This window comes from Megalops cyprinoides, chromosome 23 (genome assembly GCF_013368585.1).
Source record: "Megalops cyprinoides isolate fMegCyp1 chromosome 23, fMegCyp1.pri, whole genome shotgun sequence".
Classification (NCBI taxonomy): Eukaryota; Metazoa; Chordata; class Actinopteri; order Elopiformes; family Megalopidae; genus Megalops; species Megalops cyprinoides.
The window spans coordinates 9,845,243-9,863,634 of NC_050605.1; the positions used below are offsets into that span (position 1 = coordinate 9,845,243).

The 18,392-nt window shown below is 46.6% G+C and overlaps 1 protein-coding gene across 1 annotated transcript in view; it reads left to right on the plus strand.

Moving 5' to 3' along the window:
* Positions 1-18,268, plus strand: part of LOC118770418 (fibroblast growth factor receptor substrate 2-like) — a 29,368-nt gene extending 11,100 nt beyond the window's left edge. Inside the window, exons 2-7 of the mRNA XM_036518068.1 lie at positions 12,511-12,611; positions 12,972-13,063; positions 13,980-14,166; positions 15,482-15,640; positions 16,251-16,414; positions 17,210-18,268. Coding sequence (XP_036373961.1) covers positions 12,998-13,063; positions 13,980-14,166; positions 15,482-15,640; positions 16,251-16,414; positions 17,210-18,268 — 1,635 coding nt within the window. The 5' untranslated portion in view covers positions 12,511-12,611; positions 12,972-12,997. The remainder of the gene's footprint in view (positions 1-12,510; positions 12,612-12,971; positions 13,064-13,979; positions 14,167-15,481; positions 15,641-16,250; positions 16,415-17,209) is intronic.
* The last annotated feature ends 124 nt before the right edge of the window (positions 18,269-18,392 follow it).

Below are 18,392 nucleotides of genomic sequence, written 5' to 3' on the forward strand. Positions count from 1 at the left end.
TATATTTTCTTAATCACCGTTTTGTTTTAAGAAAATCTCAAAGCAAGAATGTATTTAAAGCATTAAGTTTTAAAATTTCAGTTTACATTACATTACATTCATTTAGAAAACTATTATCCAGTACACCAGAACCATCCATTCAAGTGTCAGAGCAGGCTAACAACACTCCCAGACCAGCGAGTGTGAGCATAACACCATTCAAGCCCTACCACAAGTTATGTTTCCCCAAGTTATGTCTCCATGTATTATCCGTTGTACAGTGCACAGAGCAGGTTTTATGAGTTATCGCAAAAACTGAGTGTGATTTTGGGCATAATCTCAAATCTGATTATCTGTGATTATTTATTTTGCAACTTTGCAGCAGAGTGTAGACGGGCTATGATATCTTAAAACTGTGTCCACTGTGCGTAGGGAACCGTACCTGGTGTACAATTTTATTCTTGTCCAGTGCTTTTAAGGTGCGACACAACTTTGATGGTGTAGTTTCCAGATGAGGGATGTTGCTGTTCAGATTTTGGTGGTTAACAGACCTGCATTGTTGTTTTCAGGGAGAGTTTGGATCTTTGGCAAAACTCCTGAAGTCTTTATGGTCCGGGAGACCACGACATGATTGCAGCCTAGGCTGTTTGTTTGTGCACAGTCCCCATTTACTCAGTGGAAAACCTTGGTGTGTCTGTGTTTGGCCTTGTACACGTAGGTAGTTCTTGTTATCTTTTTGTTGTTCTTGGCTGCACTGTGCCTAAAAGTGTCTGTCTTTCTGTCCATCCATCCCTCCACATTTAAGTCAAAAGCCTTCTGTTCACAGCTCGGGCACAGCAGTTGCTTTCCTTGAGCTTGGGACTATTGTGGTCTTGTTGCGGTCTCTCTGTTGCGACTGCTGTGATCCTGCCCCTGCCTCTACCCCGCCCCCAAAAGTACGATATAAACCTTTGCAAACACCATTTTTCCTCTCTCTGTAAATACCATGCGAGTTGGTTGCTTTAGGGCTTAGGTTGGTGCCTCTCTCTCATATGGCCCTCTTGACCTCTAGGTGCAGTAAGGCTGCCAAAACCACAGCCTAAGCCGGGGTGACAGAATCACAGGTGGGGCAGTAAGAAGCCCTGAGCAGCGTCGTCTGGAACTCGGGAGTGCGAGCGCTCCACTCGCCCGGGGGGGGGCAGCAGGGACGCACCCTGACCGGCCGCCGAGAGCAGCCCCGCCCTGACTGAGCCGGCTTCATCTATCATCTTCACCCTCAGTAGCTCTTAAGTACCCCTCGCCCGCTTTTCATCCGGCGCGTTATCGGCACCTCATCACGCCGAGGGTCGAACGTGTGTTTGATTAACTTCTAACGGGCGTGCGTAACTCTCGCTGTCGCCGGGCCCCGAGTGTCGGCTGAGATTTGCAAGAGACCGCGAGGAGGAGGCGTCTGCCATGTCTGCTCCCTTTCTGAGGGCATCCGAGCGATGATCAGAGGGTTGTGAGTCAGGGTGAATAAGGTCCTTTAGGGAAGGAAGACTATGAGGGGCTCTTTGTGCCATCAGGGACTTCAGGGGTGTGAGGTGTGAGAGGCAGTGCTGTCAGGACAAAGGGTGAAAGAAGGTGCACCACAGGTTCCAGAAGTCTCCCGTCCCTGTTATAGGGCCTGATTTAGAGGTTAGCGTTACTGGAAGAACGCTTCTGTTGTTTATAGCAGTATAAATGGCAATGAAACTGGTTGAGTATATGCTTGGTTGGCAGATGGACGAATTCATTTCAAACTGAATTCAACAAAGAAGACTAATTAGTCTTTCCTGAGTATCTCACAAATGAGCAACCCCACAAAAGTTGCATTTTTTCCTCAGTGCAGCTACAGCAGTTTTGTCCAGATATTCTTTTTGCAGGTGAAAAATACTCACATTCATTTTTAGTGTTTTTTTTTAATGTCACCCTTTTGCACAATAGCCCATTGTTTGCTGTTATTGTGGAGTTTTTGATTTTCGCCCCTCCGTACTAAACACTGAATTAGGTGCAGCAAAGGAAGAACTCCGGCAAACTCTCACAAACTAAGATAGCATCCCAACCCCCCCCCCTTGATGCACACTACCCACTGTTCCCAGGTCAGTTATCTGAAAGAACATCTTGTCATGCATTAGGTCCTGATCAGAGATCAGATAGATAGATTCCAGCCAGTACCTTGTGTTCTGTTTTTTATGCCATTGAGTAATAAGAAAGATGGATTTGAAGAACACACACTAACATTTAAATGGCCATATGTAAGTGTGATGTAAGAGCACTGCCAAAATCGCTTGGAACAGTGCATGCACAAAGCTGGATTTTGGCTGTGATTTCTTATTTGGGGGATTTGGCCTTTCTGTTTTTATTCCCTTCATTGTATTCATTGAGCTGAGAATGGCAATTATGACACGTAAGTCTGAACAGTATATTTGCATGATGGGAAATGTAGTTCAATTCAGAAACTGCACAACATAACCTCTAGGGCAGCACATGGATAGCATTTAAGCGTTGTGAATCTAAATGAATTACTCTCACCTCCTTTTGCCCCGAAGTGATATGTTAGAAATGCCTGGTGTAGCCAAGAATTTGAATGCCAAATGTGAAAGTGGTCACAGGCTTGAGAAGCCTGTGATGGAAAATGATACATATATTTTTTCTGCCCCGGTAGACGGCCATTAATGAATAACCACATGCAAAGATACTCAGTATCATCCCTGATTTACATGTATTTTCATACCTGTGGTTGTCCCTGTAGCAGTACATTTTTTAATCAGACCTGAAATCAGCTGTGAATCCCTGCCTCATATCACAAATTGTGTAAAAACTACCAATTTTGGGGACAACATATGAATATTTGACTACATTTAAGGATGTAGCTTTAGATGTGGTGGATCTCATACAGAGGTCCTCCAAGGAAAAAATGTAATGGCTCTCTTTCAAACATTCGTGTGAGTGGACTCTTTTTTTTATTGACATTACATTATTGTCATTTAGTACACACTCTTATCCATAGCAACTTACATAGATTGCAGTTTTTTGCTATGCATGTATACAGCTTGATGTTTTACTCTGAGTTAAAAATGTGCTTTTTATTTAACGTTTTGCTGAGCAACTTGTGCAAGTCACACAGCTTGGGTGCTCTGTCCCAGTCTCATTGGTCAGTGGGCCGGCACCAATAACACTGCAGATCAGCGCCGCAAAACTAAATCTAATGGAGACCCGAACCAGAACCAGCAGATCCAGCCCCGTTCTACATTGACACAAGGGATTTGAAAGATACCAAGATCCATCATGTGGAGCGGAGCCTCGTCCCCTGGTTGCGGCTCCCTCCTCTCACACACACACAAACACACACAAACACACACAAACACACACAAACACACACACACACACACACACACACACACACACACACAGAATTTCTCCATTTGTGATTTTATGTGGACTTTTATATGGATTTTGCAGGGTGTTTGAATATAAGATAAAAACAAAATTTTACGTTGGATTATGTTTCTTGGCGGAATCCTGGTGTTTGGCATTAATCTGTGTAATGAGCAACATAACAGAGGACTTCAGATTTCAGGTGTGAGCTCCTGGATAAAACTGTCTCAATCTTACAGCGCACCTTGGTAATACAGAGTAAGAATTACTCTGTGAATGACAAATTTTTTGAATTATGACTTATTCTTCTGGCAAATGTCTTGTTATTTAAAAGCGGAAAGTGTTCAGTTGGAAGTACCAAGCGCACTGAAAGTCAATGTCCATTCCAACACTGGTTATTTAAATGCTTGGTACATCTGAGCAGACTCTTTTCCTTCGTTTTATTTTTTCGAAGGACCACCCTAGACGCACTCTAAAGGAGGAGTTCGGTTTCGATTTTGGTATGAGGCCCCGCTTTAGACGGAGCCGTAGCGTTTGGCTGCGATCTGGGACCGTTTCCTCTGCTCACATCATGCCTCCAGATAGCACGAAGCCCTGGATCCCCCCCCCCCCCCCCCCCCCCCCTTTCTGAAAATGGTTTGGGAGTTAAAGTAAACTCTCTCCCCCGTTGGAAATAAAACAAAAAGTTCAGGCGCTAGCCGGGGCCCCGTTTTCAAAATAAGAAAGACCAGCTGGTCATAATGGGAGCGCGGGGTTGCCCCGGCGACGAGGCCTGTCTGGAGAAGAATGCCGCTGAGAGGGAGTTCAGCGCGATCACTCCGTAGCTGTCCCGATCGCTTACTCTGTGTGTGTGTGTGTGTGTGTGTGTGTGTGTGTGTGTGTGTGTGTGTGTGTCCATCCATGTACACTCTGCTTACTGGAGTCTCTCTCTGGTTTGTTGTCTACCTGCTGTGTAGTTTGGCTTTTTTCCCTTCGTAGATGAAGACGTTAATAAGACTAGCAATACGGACATTCAGTCAACAGAGCTGAAGAGCTGTGTTCATTCTTTCATTCATTCAATGTCACTGAATTTGTTGCATTTACATTTACATTTATTCATTTGGCAGAAGCTTTTAGCCAGAGCGACGTACAAGTGAGGCAGAGTGCAACACAAGCAAAAAGCCATATAAGGAGTCAATCTCATAAGTGGTAAAGTAGATATCGAGACAAGAATGATCAGGAAATACAATGATTGTACACCTGTCAGTCGTATTTCATACTGACTCAGCAAAAATGTCTGGTTAAGTGCATTCCAAATTAATGCCCAGGTTTTGGATAGATCACCTTAGCTGTTTTGGAAAGATGAGGATCGATTGATAGGGTCGTCGCTACGCAGGAACGAATTATAAATAGGTGTAGCGCGAAGGTCGCAAAGTTCTCGTGCATCATATCTCCTGATAGAAATTATTTTTAATCGGCTCCGCGTCGCTCCGGATTTGCCCCTGTGAATAATCCTTTTTCATCAGCGACGGAGTCAATAACAGCGCTTGGACAGAGGTTTGAAAGAATGGGGCAGTTCTTCTTGTGGCCTCAAAGGGGCTTTTCAGTCCGCCGGCATCTCCTTGCCAGAGTGAGATGCTATCATTTCATAGTTGATTTATTGTAGTTGGAGCATCAGCCCCCCTCCCCCCCGTGCACTAACCTTGTACATATGCCTTTATGCTCCATGCAGATGCATTCAACTGCCCTGCCCGGTTATTAATTTATCCTCTTTGCAGCTTCACTCTGCGTCTGTGAGAGTCTGCTCATGTGACGTTCGCTCCCCCTAATCAATATATCAGATTTGGCCCGTTAGCCTGCTCTATAAAAAGCAGCCTTTGAGTGCCGGGGCTGCTCCTGCTCTTTTTTTTTTTTTTTTCTTTTTTGCGCAATTAGTAGATGTGTTCTGGAGAGGCTGCCTGTAGTTCTCATTGACTGTACGCGCCCGTAGTGAGAGTTTCTGCAGTGATAAGCCATTGAGTTTTCCTTCTGGGCGTACCTTTGCCGTGTGAAACCCTTTGCGGTGTGAAACTGCGTGCACAAGCGCAGGGCGAGATTTCAGCAAAGGCCCGGGCGCCAGCTGCCTGTCTGTGCAGTCCTGCGCTGTACTTCCTTGTGCTTTTGCTCAAGGAAATAAACTCCCCAGGATTTCCCTCTACAGCACCAAAGACCTTCATAATTTCTGTTAATGTTTGCTGACAGACCAAAGCATACTTTTCCTCCTCCATCAAAACTGATGAATCATTATATTTGTTTTGTTTTGTTTTGGGCAATGAACTGTACATCTGATAACTATATATCTGTTTTATGGTCAAATTTCATTTGGAATGCAGTATCCTACTTCAACAACTCGCATTTGTCGAACGGCTAGAACTACTCATACCGATAGGTTGTTGTGAACATATAATTAAAATTAAGCAGTAAAGCACTGATAATGCTTAAGCGGCCTGTACATTTGGAGTCCAACCTCTTCAGTGCTGGTTCAGAGCCTGTTTCTGACTTTCTCTGTTCGTGAGTGTGTTTATATTAAATTCTTACAAATGCAAAATGACAGTCTTTTTTTTTTTTCTGACTTTGCTAGACACCAAAAGAACGCCCAGCGTGCAAGCGGCGTGAGTCAGTTTGGCTCGTCAGACATCTGCAGCTTTGCAGACAAGCGAGTTGGATCCCTCAGGGTCTCTGCTGCAATCAGAGTCAGCATCCACACCCTGATGCCTCTCAACTTTAAAAAAAAAAAAAAAACACATTTTGAAAGTTGCCTCACACCCCAGAGACTTGTCTCTGTGCGTTTTGCACTCTCGTAAGTCGCTCTGAACAAGAGCGTCTGCTAAATGACTAAATGCACTGTAGCGTTTTATGCATGCCCACGTGTGCGTGTGTGGGATGCATGTGCATGTTTATACATGCTGCTTCACTAGGCGGCAGCGTGGCGTAGGGGTATGGATCAGGGCTCGCAAAACTAAAGCTGCTGGCTTGACTGCCCGGTAGGCCGCTGCTGTTGTACCCTTGGGCAACATGCTTAAGCAAGACAGCATACATACAACGCCTCACATAGGCTGTCCCTACTGCTCACCTTCTTATGGTAACTTACAGATGGCGCAAGGGGTGCTTTCCTTTAGTCTCCTCTAAAACCATGGTGACATTAAAGCCAGGTTAATTTAGCCAATACTGTTTGATTTTTTTTTTTTTTTTGTGTGATGAATTGATTCTGCGTAGCATGCTGCTCGTGAAAGTTTTGTCAGTAGTCTAATGTATTCCTAACCCGGATCATGTGACCACACGAAAATAAAGCTGAAAGTGATTGAGGGTCATTTTTTGTGAGCAGGCTTGATCTGCGGTTTCACTCTTTCTGCATAGATGAGAGGCCTCCATCAACAACTTCACAGCAGACGAGGTGAAGCCGATGATTGTCACTGGTTATAGAGATGCAGATGACAAGAAATAGGCGATTGCTATTGGTTAGGCAGCTGAAAACAAGGCATAGTCGGTGGTTGTCATTGATTAGCGTGATGCAAATGAGGTGAAATCATTGATTGTCATTGGTTAGTATGACATGCATTTGTGCAGTAGTGGGAAGGTCTAAGGGACTTTGAAAGGTGCCTTGGTGTTTGCACACTGAATGTCTCTCCCTAAGTTTTGATTCTGATTTTTGAATTTTTTTATATTTTATAGTTGATTAACGCATCACTTGAAGTTTTCTTATGCTGTCACAGAGGTTTAAGTGATCATTTTCACTCTGCGGTTTTATCCACATTCTGCACCAATTACAGGCACCACTGACACACTTCTAATTTCCCATTGACCTTTTAAAATGAGGATTAATGTTAAACTGATGAGTAGATTAGAAATTGAGTTATTGTGCCTGAAGGATTCTAGTGGTTTTGGTGCACACTGCAGTCTTTGGACGGCGGGTCAACAACGTCTGATTTCATTAAGCTCACAGATGATAACAGACACTCGTCTCACCATCGGGACGTTCTGTTCACTAAGAGCGGAGCAGTTGGGCTGTGAAAGACCTGCGGTGCCAATTCCCAGCAGTTATGCTGGCTGTTTGGTGGCTGCGTGGGTCTGTCCGAGACTGCGGGGAAACGGTCTTAAGCACTGCTCTGTGTGCGAGGCCTGTAATTAAGCCAGCAGTGAGGCATGGTGGTTAAGGAGCTCGGCCTGTAACTAAGGTCAGAGAATGGAATCCCAGGTGAGATACTGCTCTTACGCCCTTGGATAAGTCAGCAGCAAGTAGACGTATGCATCCAGTTGTACAGATGGGAGATATGTTTAGCTAACCAGTCAAAGCTGGCATGGATTGTTGGCTAGTTCTATGCGCATAGTGTCAAATCTTCTCAAGAAAGGTGTCACTGTAACCTTGTGGTGCTGGAAGGTGTTAACAGACAGTACATGTCAAGCCCCCTGACATTTTCCCCCCCGGATATTTACTGAGGCAGTTGTGGGTTAAGGCTACAGCAGCAGTGTCCCAGCGGGGATCGAACCGGCAAACCTTTCGGTTACAAGTCCTGCTCCTTAACCACTATGCTACACTACCGCCCGATTTGTTTAAATACCCAGCATGTGTGACGTGCTGTCCTTACGAGGACAGAAGAAATGGGACATTTTTGGACATGGCCTCTGTCAGCTTTGTCGGCTTTACCAGTCAATAATATTAATAACACATTTAATTTTTATGCTGCTTTTAACTTTCATAACAATATAAATGTATGCTGCCTGAACAGCGGAGAACAGTGGTACTGAGTGGTACTGGTGTTGCCGTCTTGGGAACAGAGAGGAAGCTGGTATTGCTAGACCTAAAACCTGTTCCCCATTACTGTGCGGTGCCTTTGCCATGCCCAGGGCTACTGGAAGTCCATGCTGTTTTGCCAGCTTGGCACCAGTGTGTTTCCCCTGTGTTTGACATGAAGCAGGACAGTGGACTGGCATATGCAGTGTCACGCTCAGAGGATGTGGGGTTTAACAAAAATGCACTGGTGTAACAACAGTGGCAGGGTTAAGAGCAGCTTATGGTTGTTGCACAGCGTGGTCCACACCCTCAATCATGAACTTCATCAAGATCTGCCCTGTGTCTTGAAAAACTGTATCTGTGGACCTGAGAATGCAGTCAGTGTCATCAGAGTTCGACCTACCACCTTACGCTTAGGCAGGAACTGATCAGGTGATGATGATTTTTTTTTTTGGCTTCGTTCCTTGTCTGGGCTCCTACACAGTTCTGAACCTGGCCGTCACATGGATGGCATGTTTATTATAGTACTACAGTGTAGCCATCTAAAGCCTTTTTCTTGGAACATAGCTCTTTAATGTCATTAGCACAGCAATGGAACTGAATTCCATACTACATGGCATCAGGATAGCAAATAGGCGAGGAATAAAAGTATCGGCCCTGATATAGAGCCATGTGGGACACCACAGTTTACTGGGATTAGATGTGGCTCCTGAGTGTTTCATGTTCAGTTTGATGGTTTTTCACTGTCTTGCTGGGTTGATTTGAGCACCTTGGTTCGGTTTGGTGTGGTTGAGCTGACTTTTGTTGCGGTGGGAACAATGGAGGTCATTTTGCCATTGCTCACCTGGTCAGTGTGTTCTAACCCGGCAAGACTGAAAGGGCCTCTTCTTCTGCCCAAATTCCACCTTCTTCAAGCACATAACTTAGCATGACTTAGCAGACTTAGCATGTTGCTGTCCTCATTGAGTGATGTGACAGGTATTATCTGAACGTGCAGCCTTTGACCAAAAAATTACAAAAATGAAACTCGGCCACATGTCCAAACCCATGTGTTGGGATTGACCTTAATTAAAACAGTGACCACTGTCAGGAGTTACAGACCCGATACTGACTGTGATATTCCTTTTTTTTTTTTTTTTAGCTTAACTCAGTTATGACCCCTCAGTTCTCATTTTATTTCATTTTCTCTGACCCTTTTGTACTTTTCCAGGCTCAAAATGTTTTGAAAATAGAACACGTATATCTCTTTAGGCACACGCACACGCACACGCACACGCACACGCACATACACACACACGCACACACACATACACACACCCGGACATACCCACACCCTCAGATGGGTTTCATTCCAGTTTCCATTTTGTTTAGTGTTGTTGGCTTTTCACTAAATTCCTAAACTCGTTAAGCAATTAAAGGCCAAGCCTCATGCCAAAAGCTGCTTGTCAGCTGGATTTGCTGCAAATGTAATAAGCTAGTATCAGGAGAGCACAGTCAGTGGTGAGCAGCACAACTGATTAAAGATGGCCAGTTATCTCACTATGTAGTAACGGCAGAAATGAAGGTTGCTTAAGACTCTTGCTGCAGACTGCAGCAAAGCGGTAAAGACTGTAGGATTGTTATACCCTAGGTAGGCCATTGGGCAGTCTTGGGTCTCCCAGGTGCTCAGTCCTGAGGGAGTATCAGGACATGCGCAAGACCTCTAGTTTCACCTGTGTCATGAAAAACTTTGCTCTGCTTCAGCTATTTGTCTATCTTGGTATCTGAATACGCTTCGCTGTATCTCATTGTATTGAATCACCATGTGTCTAGTTTTCTCTTTAATGGCGTCATCCCCTATGTTGTGTCATCATCTGATTTAATACATGCATAAAGTCATTGGTAAGTGTAAATAAGGGTGCGCTGCTTGGATATTACACTCCAATCTGTATTTAAAAAATAATGACAGAAACAATGCTGTAATGGGTGTTACCACCTGAAAGTCTGCCAAGCAAATACATAAATGAGTAATTCTCTCTGTGGCAGTGTAGCGCTACGATTTTGTAACCAGCATAAAGGGCAGGGCTGTGAGAGACCGCGTTGGAAGCAAGGTGCTAGGCTTTGCTCACGTTGATTTCAACCTGTACATGACATCAGATAGTGAATTTGTAGGAAACGAATAGCTGATGAAATAAGATTGTCATCAATATTTCTGTTCACATCTTGGAGATCGAAACTAATGTAATAAAGAAAGAATGTCAGCATTTTTTGTATATTGTTACTGCTATTATCCTGTCAACAGTGGCAGTCGGTACCCATCCTGTCGATTTTCAGTCTTAAAATGTTTAAAGGTCCTTTTTATCCAATGTCCGATCGTAACCTGAAGAAATAAGTGTCAAGTTCACACCCAGCCAACAACACAAGTAAAGTATTCAAAATGAGAGCATGAATGAACTCCAAAAATTGGACTCCTCCAGTAACCACAAGACCAAGAACGCCATCGCTGTGGTCAACACCATGTGCTAGTGAGACTCCTTATACTCCATACCTACGTAATACTTTGTTATATTCAAACTGGATGTCTCTGTTCGTAAGGTGAAAGTTAATTCTGATGTTAAATTTATTGCTTGGGTGTTTTTATGGCACAGTGTGAATATGTGATTTCGCTTGTACTTTTCATAGTTAATGTAAAGAAGTGCTACATGTCATCTTATTTCCAGTGCATACATGCAGATTAAAGCTCAGAGTATTTTGTCGTTAAGGATTAAAAGTGATATGTTGCCAAATGCAGAGATTTATGATCGTTAGTTTTTCCTCCACCTCATTTTGTTTACATAGTTGACAGGTTTGCACAAGCAGGCTGCTGCGTGGGTGTGTTCAGGGAGAGGCGTGGCCAGGCCTCAGTCAGGGGCATGGTCATGTTCATGAGGGATCTCAGCATCTTCGCCCCAGGCCATCACACTGTCTTTTCCTGATCTAGATGAGAGGTCTCTCCCGCCGGTTGTCAGTACATCTGGAGTTCAGGGCGTCTCCAAGCCAAGTTCCCCCTCGCTTTTGTTGTCGTGGGAGACACCGAGACAGTCCTTAACGTCTCTGAAGAGCACCTGAGTCTGCTTTCTGCAATGATGAACTTCTGTCTCGACTTCTGTATGTATAGTAGCAACTTGAATTTAATTTGAACTCTGGCCAAAAGAGACCTTGCTCTAACACTGTGTGAAAATACTGTGATGGGAATGTTATAAGGGTGACATTTATCCATGCTGGCTAATGATCAGGGCCTTTGTTCAATAAGGCTCTGAAACAAATGCATGTCAGGGAATGGGCAGTTGATAGTGGTTGCTAAAGCGCTCTGCACTGAAGTGGTACTGGGCACAGGAGCTCGCGATGTCCCCTCTGAGTCGGCTCGGGAGTCTGGGAATTTCCCCCAGCACGTGGCTGCCTGTCAGCTGACTGCCGTCAGGGCGGCCGGGCCGCGGGGTCATCTGAGCGGGATTGGAACCGCACGGCCGTTTTGAGCGGGATCGGAGCCACATGGTCGTTCTGAGCAGGATCGTAACTGCGTGGTTGGTTGTGCCCTGCACAAGACTTCCTTCGCAATTCAGCAAAAAATGCATGGCTGGCTTTTCACTGTGGCTGTAATTAGATGTCTGAAGACATCACTCCAGAGTTTTTCTTCCATGTACATAGGAGAATTACATTAAATGAGGAGGATATTAAGTCCTGGAGTGCTCACCAGTATTATTGGACTATTATGAGCATTGCTTATGTGCAGCTGTCAATTGACCGAGCGAGCAGAGTGAATTTACTTGACACTCTTAAATAGTAACACAGGGGAAATCAGTGTAATATCCCTGGTGTACGTACCAGACAAGAACATCTCATCTTGCATATTATTAGAAATGTATGGCAACATTATGAGCAGTTATGAGACAAGGTGAAAAATAAACACCACCATCTGCCATGGCCTCATGAGGTACAGGGTGCTTTCAGCCAAGGAAGAAGGAAGAGTGTGGTTTCCCAGTGGGTTGCTGGGAACTGTAGTTGACTGAAAGATACTATTTTGTTTTTTTGTTTAATTCTGGAACTGCTGGTTTTCTTGTAACAGTCACATTTGATTTTGAGTGTATATTCCTGTCAGTAAAATAGCCAAACATGTTTCAAAAAGTATGTAAGCCTGATTTAATTCCTGCAATTAATTGGTGGCTGGGAGGGAAGCCCACTTCTGGTGTACCAAATCCTCTCAGTCCATCTGAAGTGCAAGATCAGCAAAACGGATATAATCCACTCATCAGATCCAGCAACTAACGATAACTGGTTAAGGGGTTGGAAAAGTGCAGGTGTAATGCTGCTTCTCACAGACACATTTACATTAAGTGGTGCTTGCATTAGTTGTCCTAATATGCAGTGTGTCCCCTCTGTTTCAGGAGGTACGCATGGCCAGGTGTCAAGCGACCATGACATTGTGAAGCATGTCCACTGGCCAGGCGCTGGGGAGGGAACCAGGAATGTTGACGGCCAGACCTAGGTGAGGAACCTCAGGCAGAACCCCCTTCTGCCCCCTGCTGGCCTCAGCGGAGAAGCACAGCATCACGCTTGGCGGAAGTCCCCCCGTTTTAACATGCTGGGATTGGTGTTTATTTAATCTTTTGCATTCATGGCTTGAATCGGATGTGTATCTGACAGAGATGGAAGTTGATGCAAATTCAGAATGAAGCTTAATAGAATGTAGGCGCTCTAATACTCCCAGATGAGGCTTTTAACTAAACTATTATTTCTACATCTCTGAGAGAACATTGCACCCACATTCTACTATGTATTGTACAGAGAATGCCTCTGCCAGCGTACTGTTAATGTAAAGTCTCCCTGCTCTCTTCTTGTTTCATAGTGATCAAATGGTCTTCTAAAGAAGCCATGGGTAGCTGCTGTAGCTGTCCTGACAAAGAGTCAATCCCAGATAACCACCAAAGCAAATTTAAGGTAGGTCTCTCGCTCGCTCGCTCTCTCTCATTGTTATGTTGTGTAAGCTGGCAGTCACTGTGCATTTCTTGTTTTTAGCAGCAGTTTCTCCATGATCTTCAGGCATACATTTACATCAGCATTTTGTGTTTTAATGGACACTCTTAGAATGACTGTACGGCATACCCTACAATACAACCGCACGCGTAAAGGAAGGGGGAGGTATGAGGGGAGACCTTTACATAATAAGGCATGTACACCTCTACTTTAGAAGCAAAGTGTACATCTCACACTATTGTGGCCACTATAGGCATGTCATGCGGTATACATCACGCTGTAACAAATGACCGATTGTTAGTGTATATCAACATGCTAGAAGCCATTAAGCACTGACTTTCCCTCCTACATTTGGAATATAAAGATGTCGTTTGTCTGCATCTGTGTTGGGTGACTTCTCCCGTGGGACCCATTAGGGTGACCCTCCCCATGGTCGCCTGTGTGTGTGTGTCCTCTCGTTGCCTTTATTTCTTTATCTGGGAGAGGGTGCCTCACTGGGCAAACACTGATTAACAGTTACAAGGTTGATTAGAGGAAAGGAAGCCCACCGCTGCATGTGTGTGCACAGCGAGGGCCACTGACCGATGCGCGTTTGGATCAAGTGATGGTGATTGAGGCCCGCGCTTGGCGCGAGTGACACAGATCGGCATGCATTTGAGAAAGTGCTGACTGGTGTGTGTTTAGAGCGAGTGACAAGATGTGCGTTTAGGGGGAGCAGTGCTGACACTGGTGGTTTAGAGCAGCCTACACTAATGTCAGTAGTGCATTTAGAGCAGCTGATGAGGACCCGCGTTCAGAGAGCCTGATCGCGGCACCGGCGTGGGCAGAGCGTTACTGTGCTCGCAGCGGGTGACGGTGACCCCCCCCCCCTTGTCGGCAGGTGATCAATGTGGACGATGACGGGAACGAACTGGGCTCGGGCGTGATGGAGCTGACGGAGGAGGAGCTGATCCTGCACACCCGCAAGCGTGACGCCGTCAAGTGGCCCTACCTCTGCCTGCGCCGCTACGGCTACGACTCCAACCTCTTCTCCTTCGAGAGCGGCCGCCGCTGCCAGACCGGGCAAGGTGAGCGCTCTCCTCCGCGATCCATCGCTCTTTCTCCGGCCGCTCATCCTCTGAGCCCGCGCTCAGACAGGACACCGCTTCATTTGTAGAGGAATTGATGCGAGAGTCAGGCTTAATGAAATAAGCTTAGATGAGGTTCTGCCCCCGATGACTTTTACTGGTTCAGTTTCAAATGCTGAGCAGGTTTTGGATGGAAAAAGTGTTCCTGGATCAGTGGCAGAAAATACACCAAGCCACATGCTGGTGGTACAAATGCCTGATTTGAATCAATGGTAGTGTTCTCAAAAAAGACGTTTTCAGTTAATTTAATTTAATTTCAGATAATTTCAGATAATCAGATAGTTTAAGATAATCATGTTGACATGTATACCCATTTTAGAAGTTCTCGAAACCTTACTCTACCATCACGTACATAGTGTTTTGCCTGACATGCAGTAAAATTTAGGATTTTTTTTAAACCTTGTACTCACAAATAGTGCTTTATTCACTTGTACGCTCATAAAATACCATCTTAGCGACCATTACCATCTTGCAGCTTCATCTGTCTTCATCTCATCCAAAGAGCATTTTGAATTCTACATTAAATCTTGTGTTTGTGTGAAAAGAGAGGCTAAAAGCAGATTGCTAAAACATCAGGGTCAAAAACATGATCTTCTGTTGGGGAAAAATATTCAATACCAAAAACAAGACGCTTGTCTTTAATTGGCTTCACGGTGGATTCCTCTGCTTACGGAGGACACTGCAAGCGTAGCGCCTCTCTTTCAAGGTGTAGCCGTAGCCCGGGCAGTCGTTAATGTCAGAATGTCGACTTTGACTCCAAGCTGGCAGAGGAAGGCCCGGGATGATGGGGCTTTGTGTGTTCGTGTGCAGGGGGGTAAGTCAGGCCTTCGGTTCTGCCACACAATACCGCGGCCATCGCGGTATCGATGTGCGCGCTGACCGTGGTGTGACGTGTGTTCGGCAGTGCAGCTGTGTTGTGGTGCTTGCCGCGGTGCTCTCCGCATTATGTTCCAGGTCTTCTTTTTTTTTTTATTTAGGATCAAGTTGCCTTTGTTAACCTGGTGAAACCGAGGTGCTTGTTTTTTTGGTCTGTGGTGTTTTGTGTCCATGTAGGTGTGTGTCTCTGTATAGGGTTTTGATGTGTTTGGCACAGTCTGAGTGTAGATATGCATGTATGTAACTTTTGACTGTATGTTTGTGCAGGTCTGTCTAAACGTTGGTGTGTCTGCAGGGATATTTCTGTGTACGTTTTTTGCATGCGTGCATGTGGTAGCAGGCAGGGATATTTGACCGTGTGTGTGTTTCGCGTTCCCAGGTATTTTCGCCTTCAAGTGCGCTCGGGCTGAGGAGATCTTCAACATGCTGCAGGACATCATGCACAACAACAGCATCAGCGTGGTGGAGGAGCCTGTGCTGGAGCCCGCCCAGGGGGCGACGGAGGGCGAGCTGCCCCGCACACCCCGCACGCCCACCAGTGAGTACACACGCACACACCCCACTCACCCATAAATGAGTACATGTACACATTACATTGCATTACATTCATTTAGCAGACACTTTTTACCAGAGCGACTTCCAGCCCGACAGAACATAAGTGTGCCCGTTCAAGTTGAATGAGCAATAGTGTCAGAGCAGGCTAACAACACTCCCAGACGGGAGAGTGTGAGCAGAACATTGTTCAAGCCCTGCCACAAGTTAACCCTAAACACTCACCAGTGAGTACACAGACACAACCCTCTGACCTGCAAGAGAGTACATAGATACACCCTGCAAGTCTACCAGTGTTTAGATTGTATACACCCTGCTAGTGAGTACACATATACATATACCCCAACACACATTCTTTGCATCACTTATATTTCCATCCACAAGGAGGCGTGTCCTATGACCCAACTCATCTTAGAGTGAGAGGGAGGGGCCTGTTGCCAGAGCACTCTGGGAAGTGAGGCTACAGACAAATCGCACTATGAGCGACTTCTCAGCTCTGTTTCAGCCATCTTTACCCATTAGGCCCCGTTGAGTGTGTGTAGTGTCTGTTTATGAGTCTGGCTCTTCGTACTGAATTCACCACGGTCTCCCTGCAGCTCCAGGTTACTCCGCTCCAGTTTTACCCAACGGCATCCCGCGGTACCCTTCCTTTGGTGACGCCTCCTCGCGGCCCTCCAGCCGGCATCCGTCTGTGGGGAGCACCCGCCTGCCCTCCGTGGGGGAAGAGTCCACGCATCCACTTCTGGTTGCTGATGAGCTGGTAAGAGTTTGTCTCTCTCCCTGCCCCCCTCATCCTGAAATTTTTCTTGTCTTCCTCTAAGGTCTCCATGTAACCACAGTGCAGTTTGTCCTTAACTTTGAGTGACCAACGGAATGTTGTGCGAGTAAAATTTGCTTATATCCATTAATCAGAAGTCAAGGGCAACAGTCGTTTCGGTTTGACTGAACAGAGGTTTGTCACGTTGGCCACAGAAATGTAGCATGACATTTTAGAAATAATTTTAATTTGGAAAAGGAAGGAGAGCATATCCCGTGTATTTCATAGGGCGTGGAGTCCACATGACAAGGGTTTTTTGTGGCTTTTTTTGGCTGCTGATTGTCTCATTAGCATGGTTGTTTTGACCTCTTTTTTGTGATCCAATGGCAAAATCAAACCTTCAGTGTGATTGTGATGGTGCGTTACATGTGTAAGAGAGCCATCTAGTGGTGAAAGTTGATGAATTGAAACTTCCAACCAACCATGAGTCAACATGATGTTGTGGAAAATCAATTAAAGTGTGAAAAATGATTGCAGCTTTCAGTGTCCCTTTGAAATTAAAAAAGAAAGTTGGACAGTACAGTTAAACGTTCAGAAAGTCTGCAAAAACACTGCACACATATTTTGAAACAAATAGGTTGTTTTTGGGTCCATTTTGATACAAGAGCACTTCTGGTGTATTCTGATTTTAAAAGGTATATTGCAGAACTGATGCAGTCTCAGCAGTGTGTGGCTGTGTGCTTTGGTCTTTGTGGGTATGTCAGGGCGTGATGGTGACCGTCCCCCTTTCCCTGCCAGGTACACACTTACGTGAACACCACGGGGATGCAGGAGGACCGGCGCAGTCGGGGCAGTGCACACGCCCCCTTAGAGCTGCGGCTGTCCAACCCTGAGGCTGCGGCCCCGCCGGACCTGCCGGAGCCACGGGTCCTGCTGGAGTCCGCGGGGGTCAAATTCGTGCTGGGCCCCACACCTGTGCAGAGGCAGCTCATGGCCAAGGAGAGGCAGAGGGAGGCGGCGGGGTTGCTGGAGCAAGGGGGCGGGGCCCGGGAGCCCGCGGCCACGCCCGCTCCGCCCCCCGGGAGCCTCAACGGGCAGCCGGGCGACGGCGACACGGGCTACGACAGCGACGAACGCAAGGAGGCCGCGCCGGGGGGCAAGCCGACCTACGAGCACGTCAACGGCACCGGCCCCGCCCCGGCGCCCGCCCCCCGCCGTGTACGCCCGCCCATCCCCACCCCCGACGCCCAGAACGCCAACAACTCCGCCCAGAGGAGGACGGCCCTGCTCAACTACGAGAACCTCCCCGCCCTGCCCCCTGTCTGGGAGGCCCCGAAGCCAAGCTCCGGGGGCGAGGAGGAAGAGGAGGAGGAGGATGACGAGGACACCTTCAGCCCAAAGACACCGTCCCTCAACGGCTACCACCACCCGCACCCGCTCCACCTCCACCTCCTTCACCACCACGCGCTGGACCCCGCGCACAACTACGTCAACACCGAGAACGTGACGGTGCCGCTCAGCGCCCACAAACTGGACTCGGGCCGGCGGCGGGACTGCACGGCCCCCACAACGGTCTTCAACTTCGACTTCCGGCGGCCCGGCCTTCCCGAGCCCCCGCGGCAGCTCAACTACATTGAGGTGGAGATGGAGAAGGAGAAGGGCTCGGACTCCAGCGGGCCCCAGACGCCCAAGACCCCCACCACCCCCCTCCCCCAGACCCCCACCCGCAGGACAGAGCTGTACGCGGTCATCGACATTGAGCGCACAGCCGCCATGTCCAGCCTGCAGAAAGCACTGCCCCGCGACGACGGTACCTCCAGGAAAACACGACACAATAGTACTGACCTGCCTATGTGAGCCTGCAAAGCACTGTGTAAAGTTGCACCTTTTTATTACAATGAACAGAATGACACTAAAAACAGAAAAGAAACGTCTTATTTTAAGACGGAAGGACTTCAGGTGGTTGTTATTTTTTTCTTCT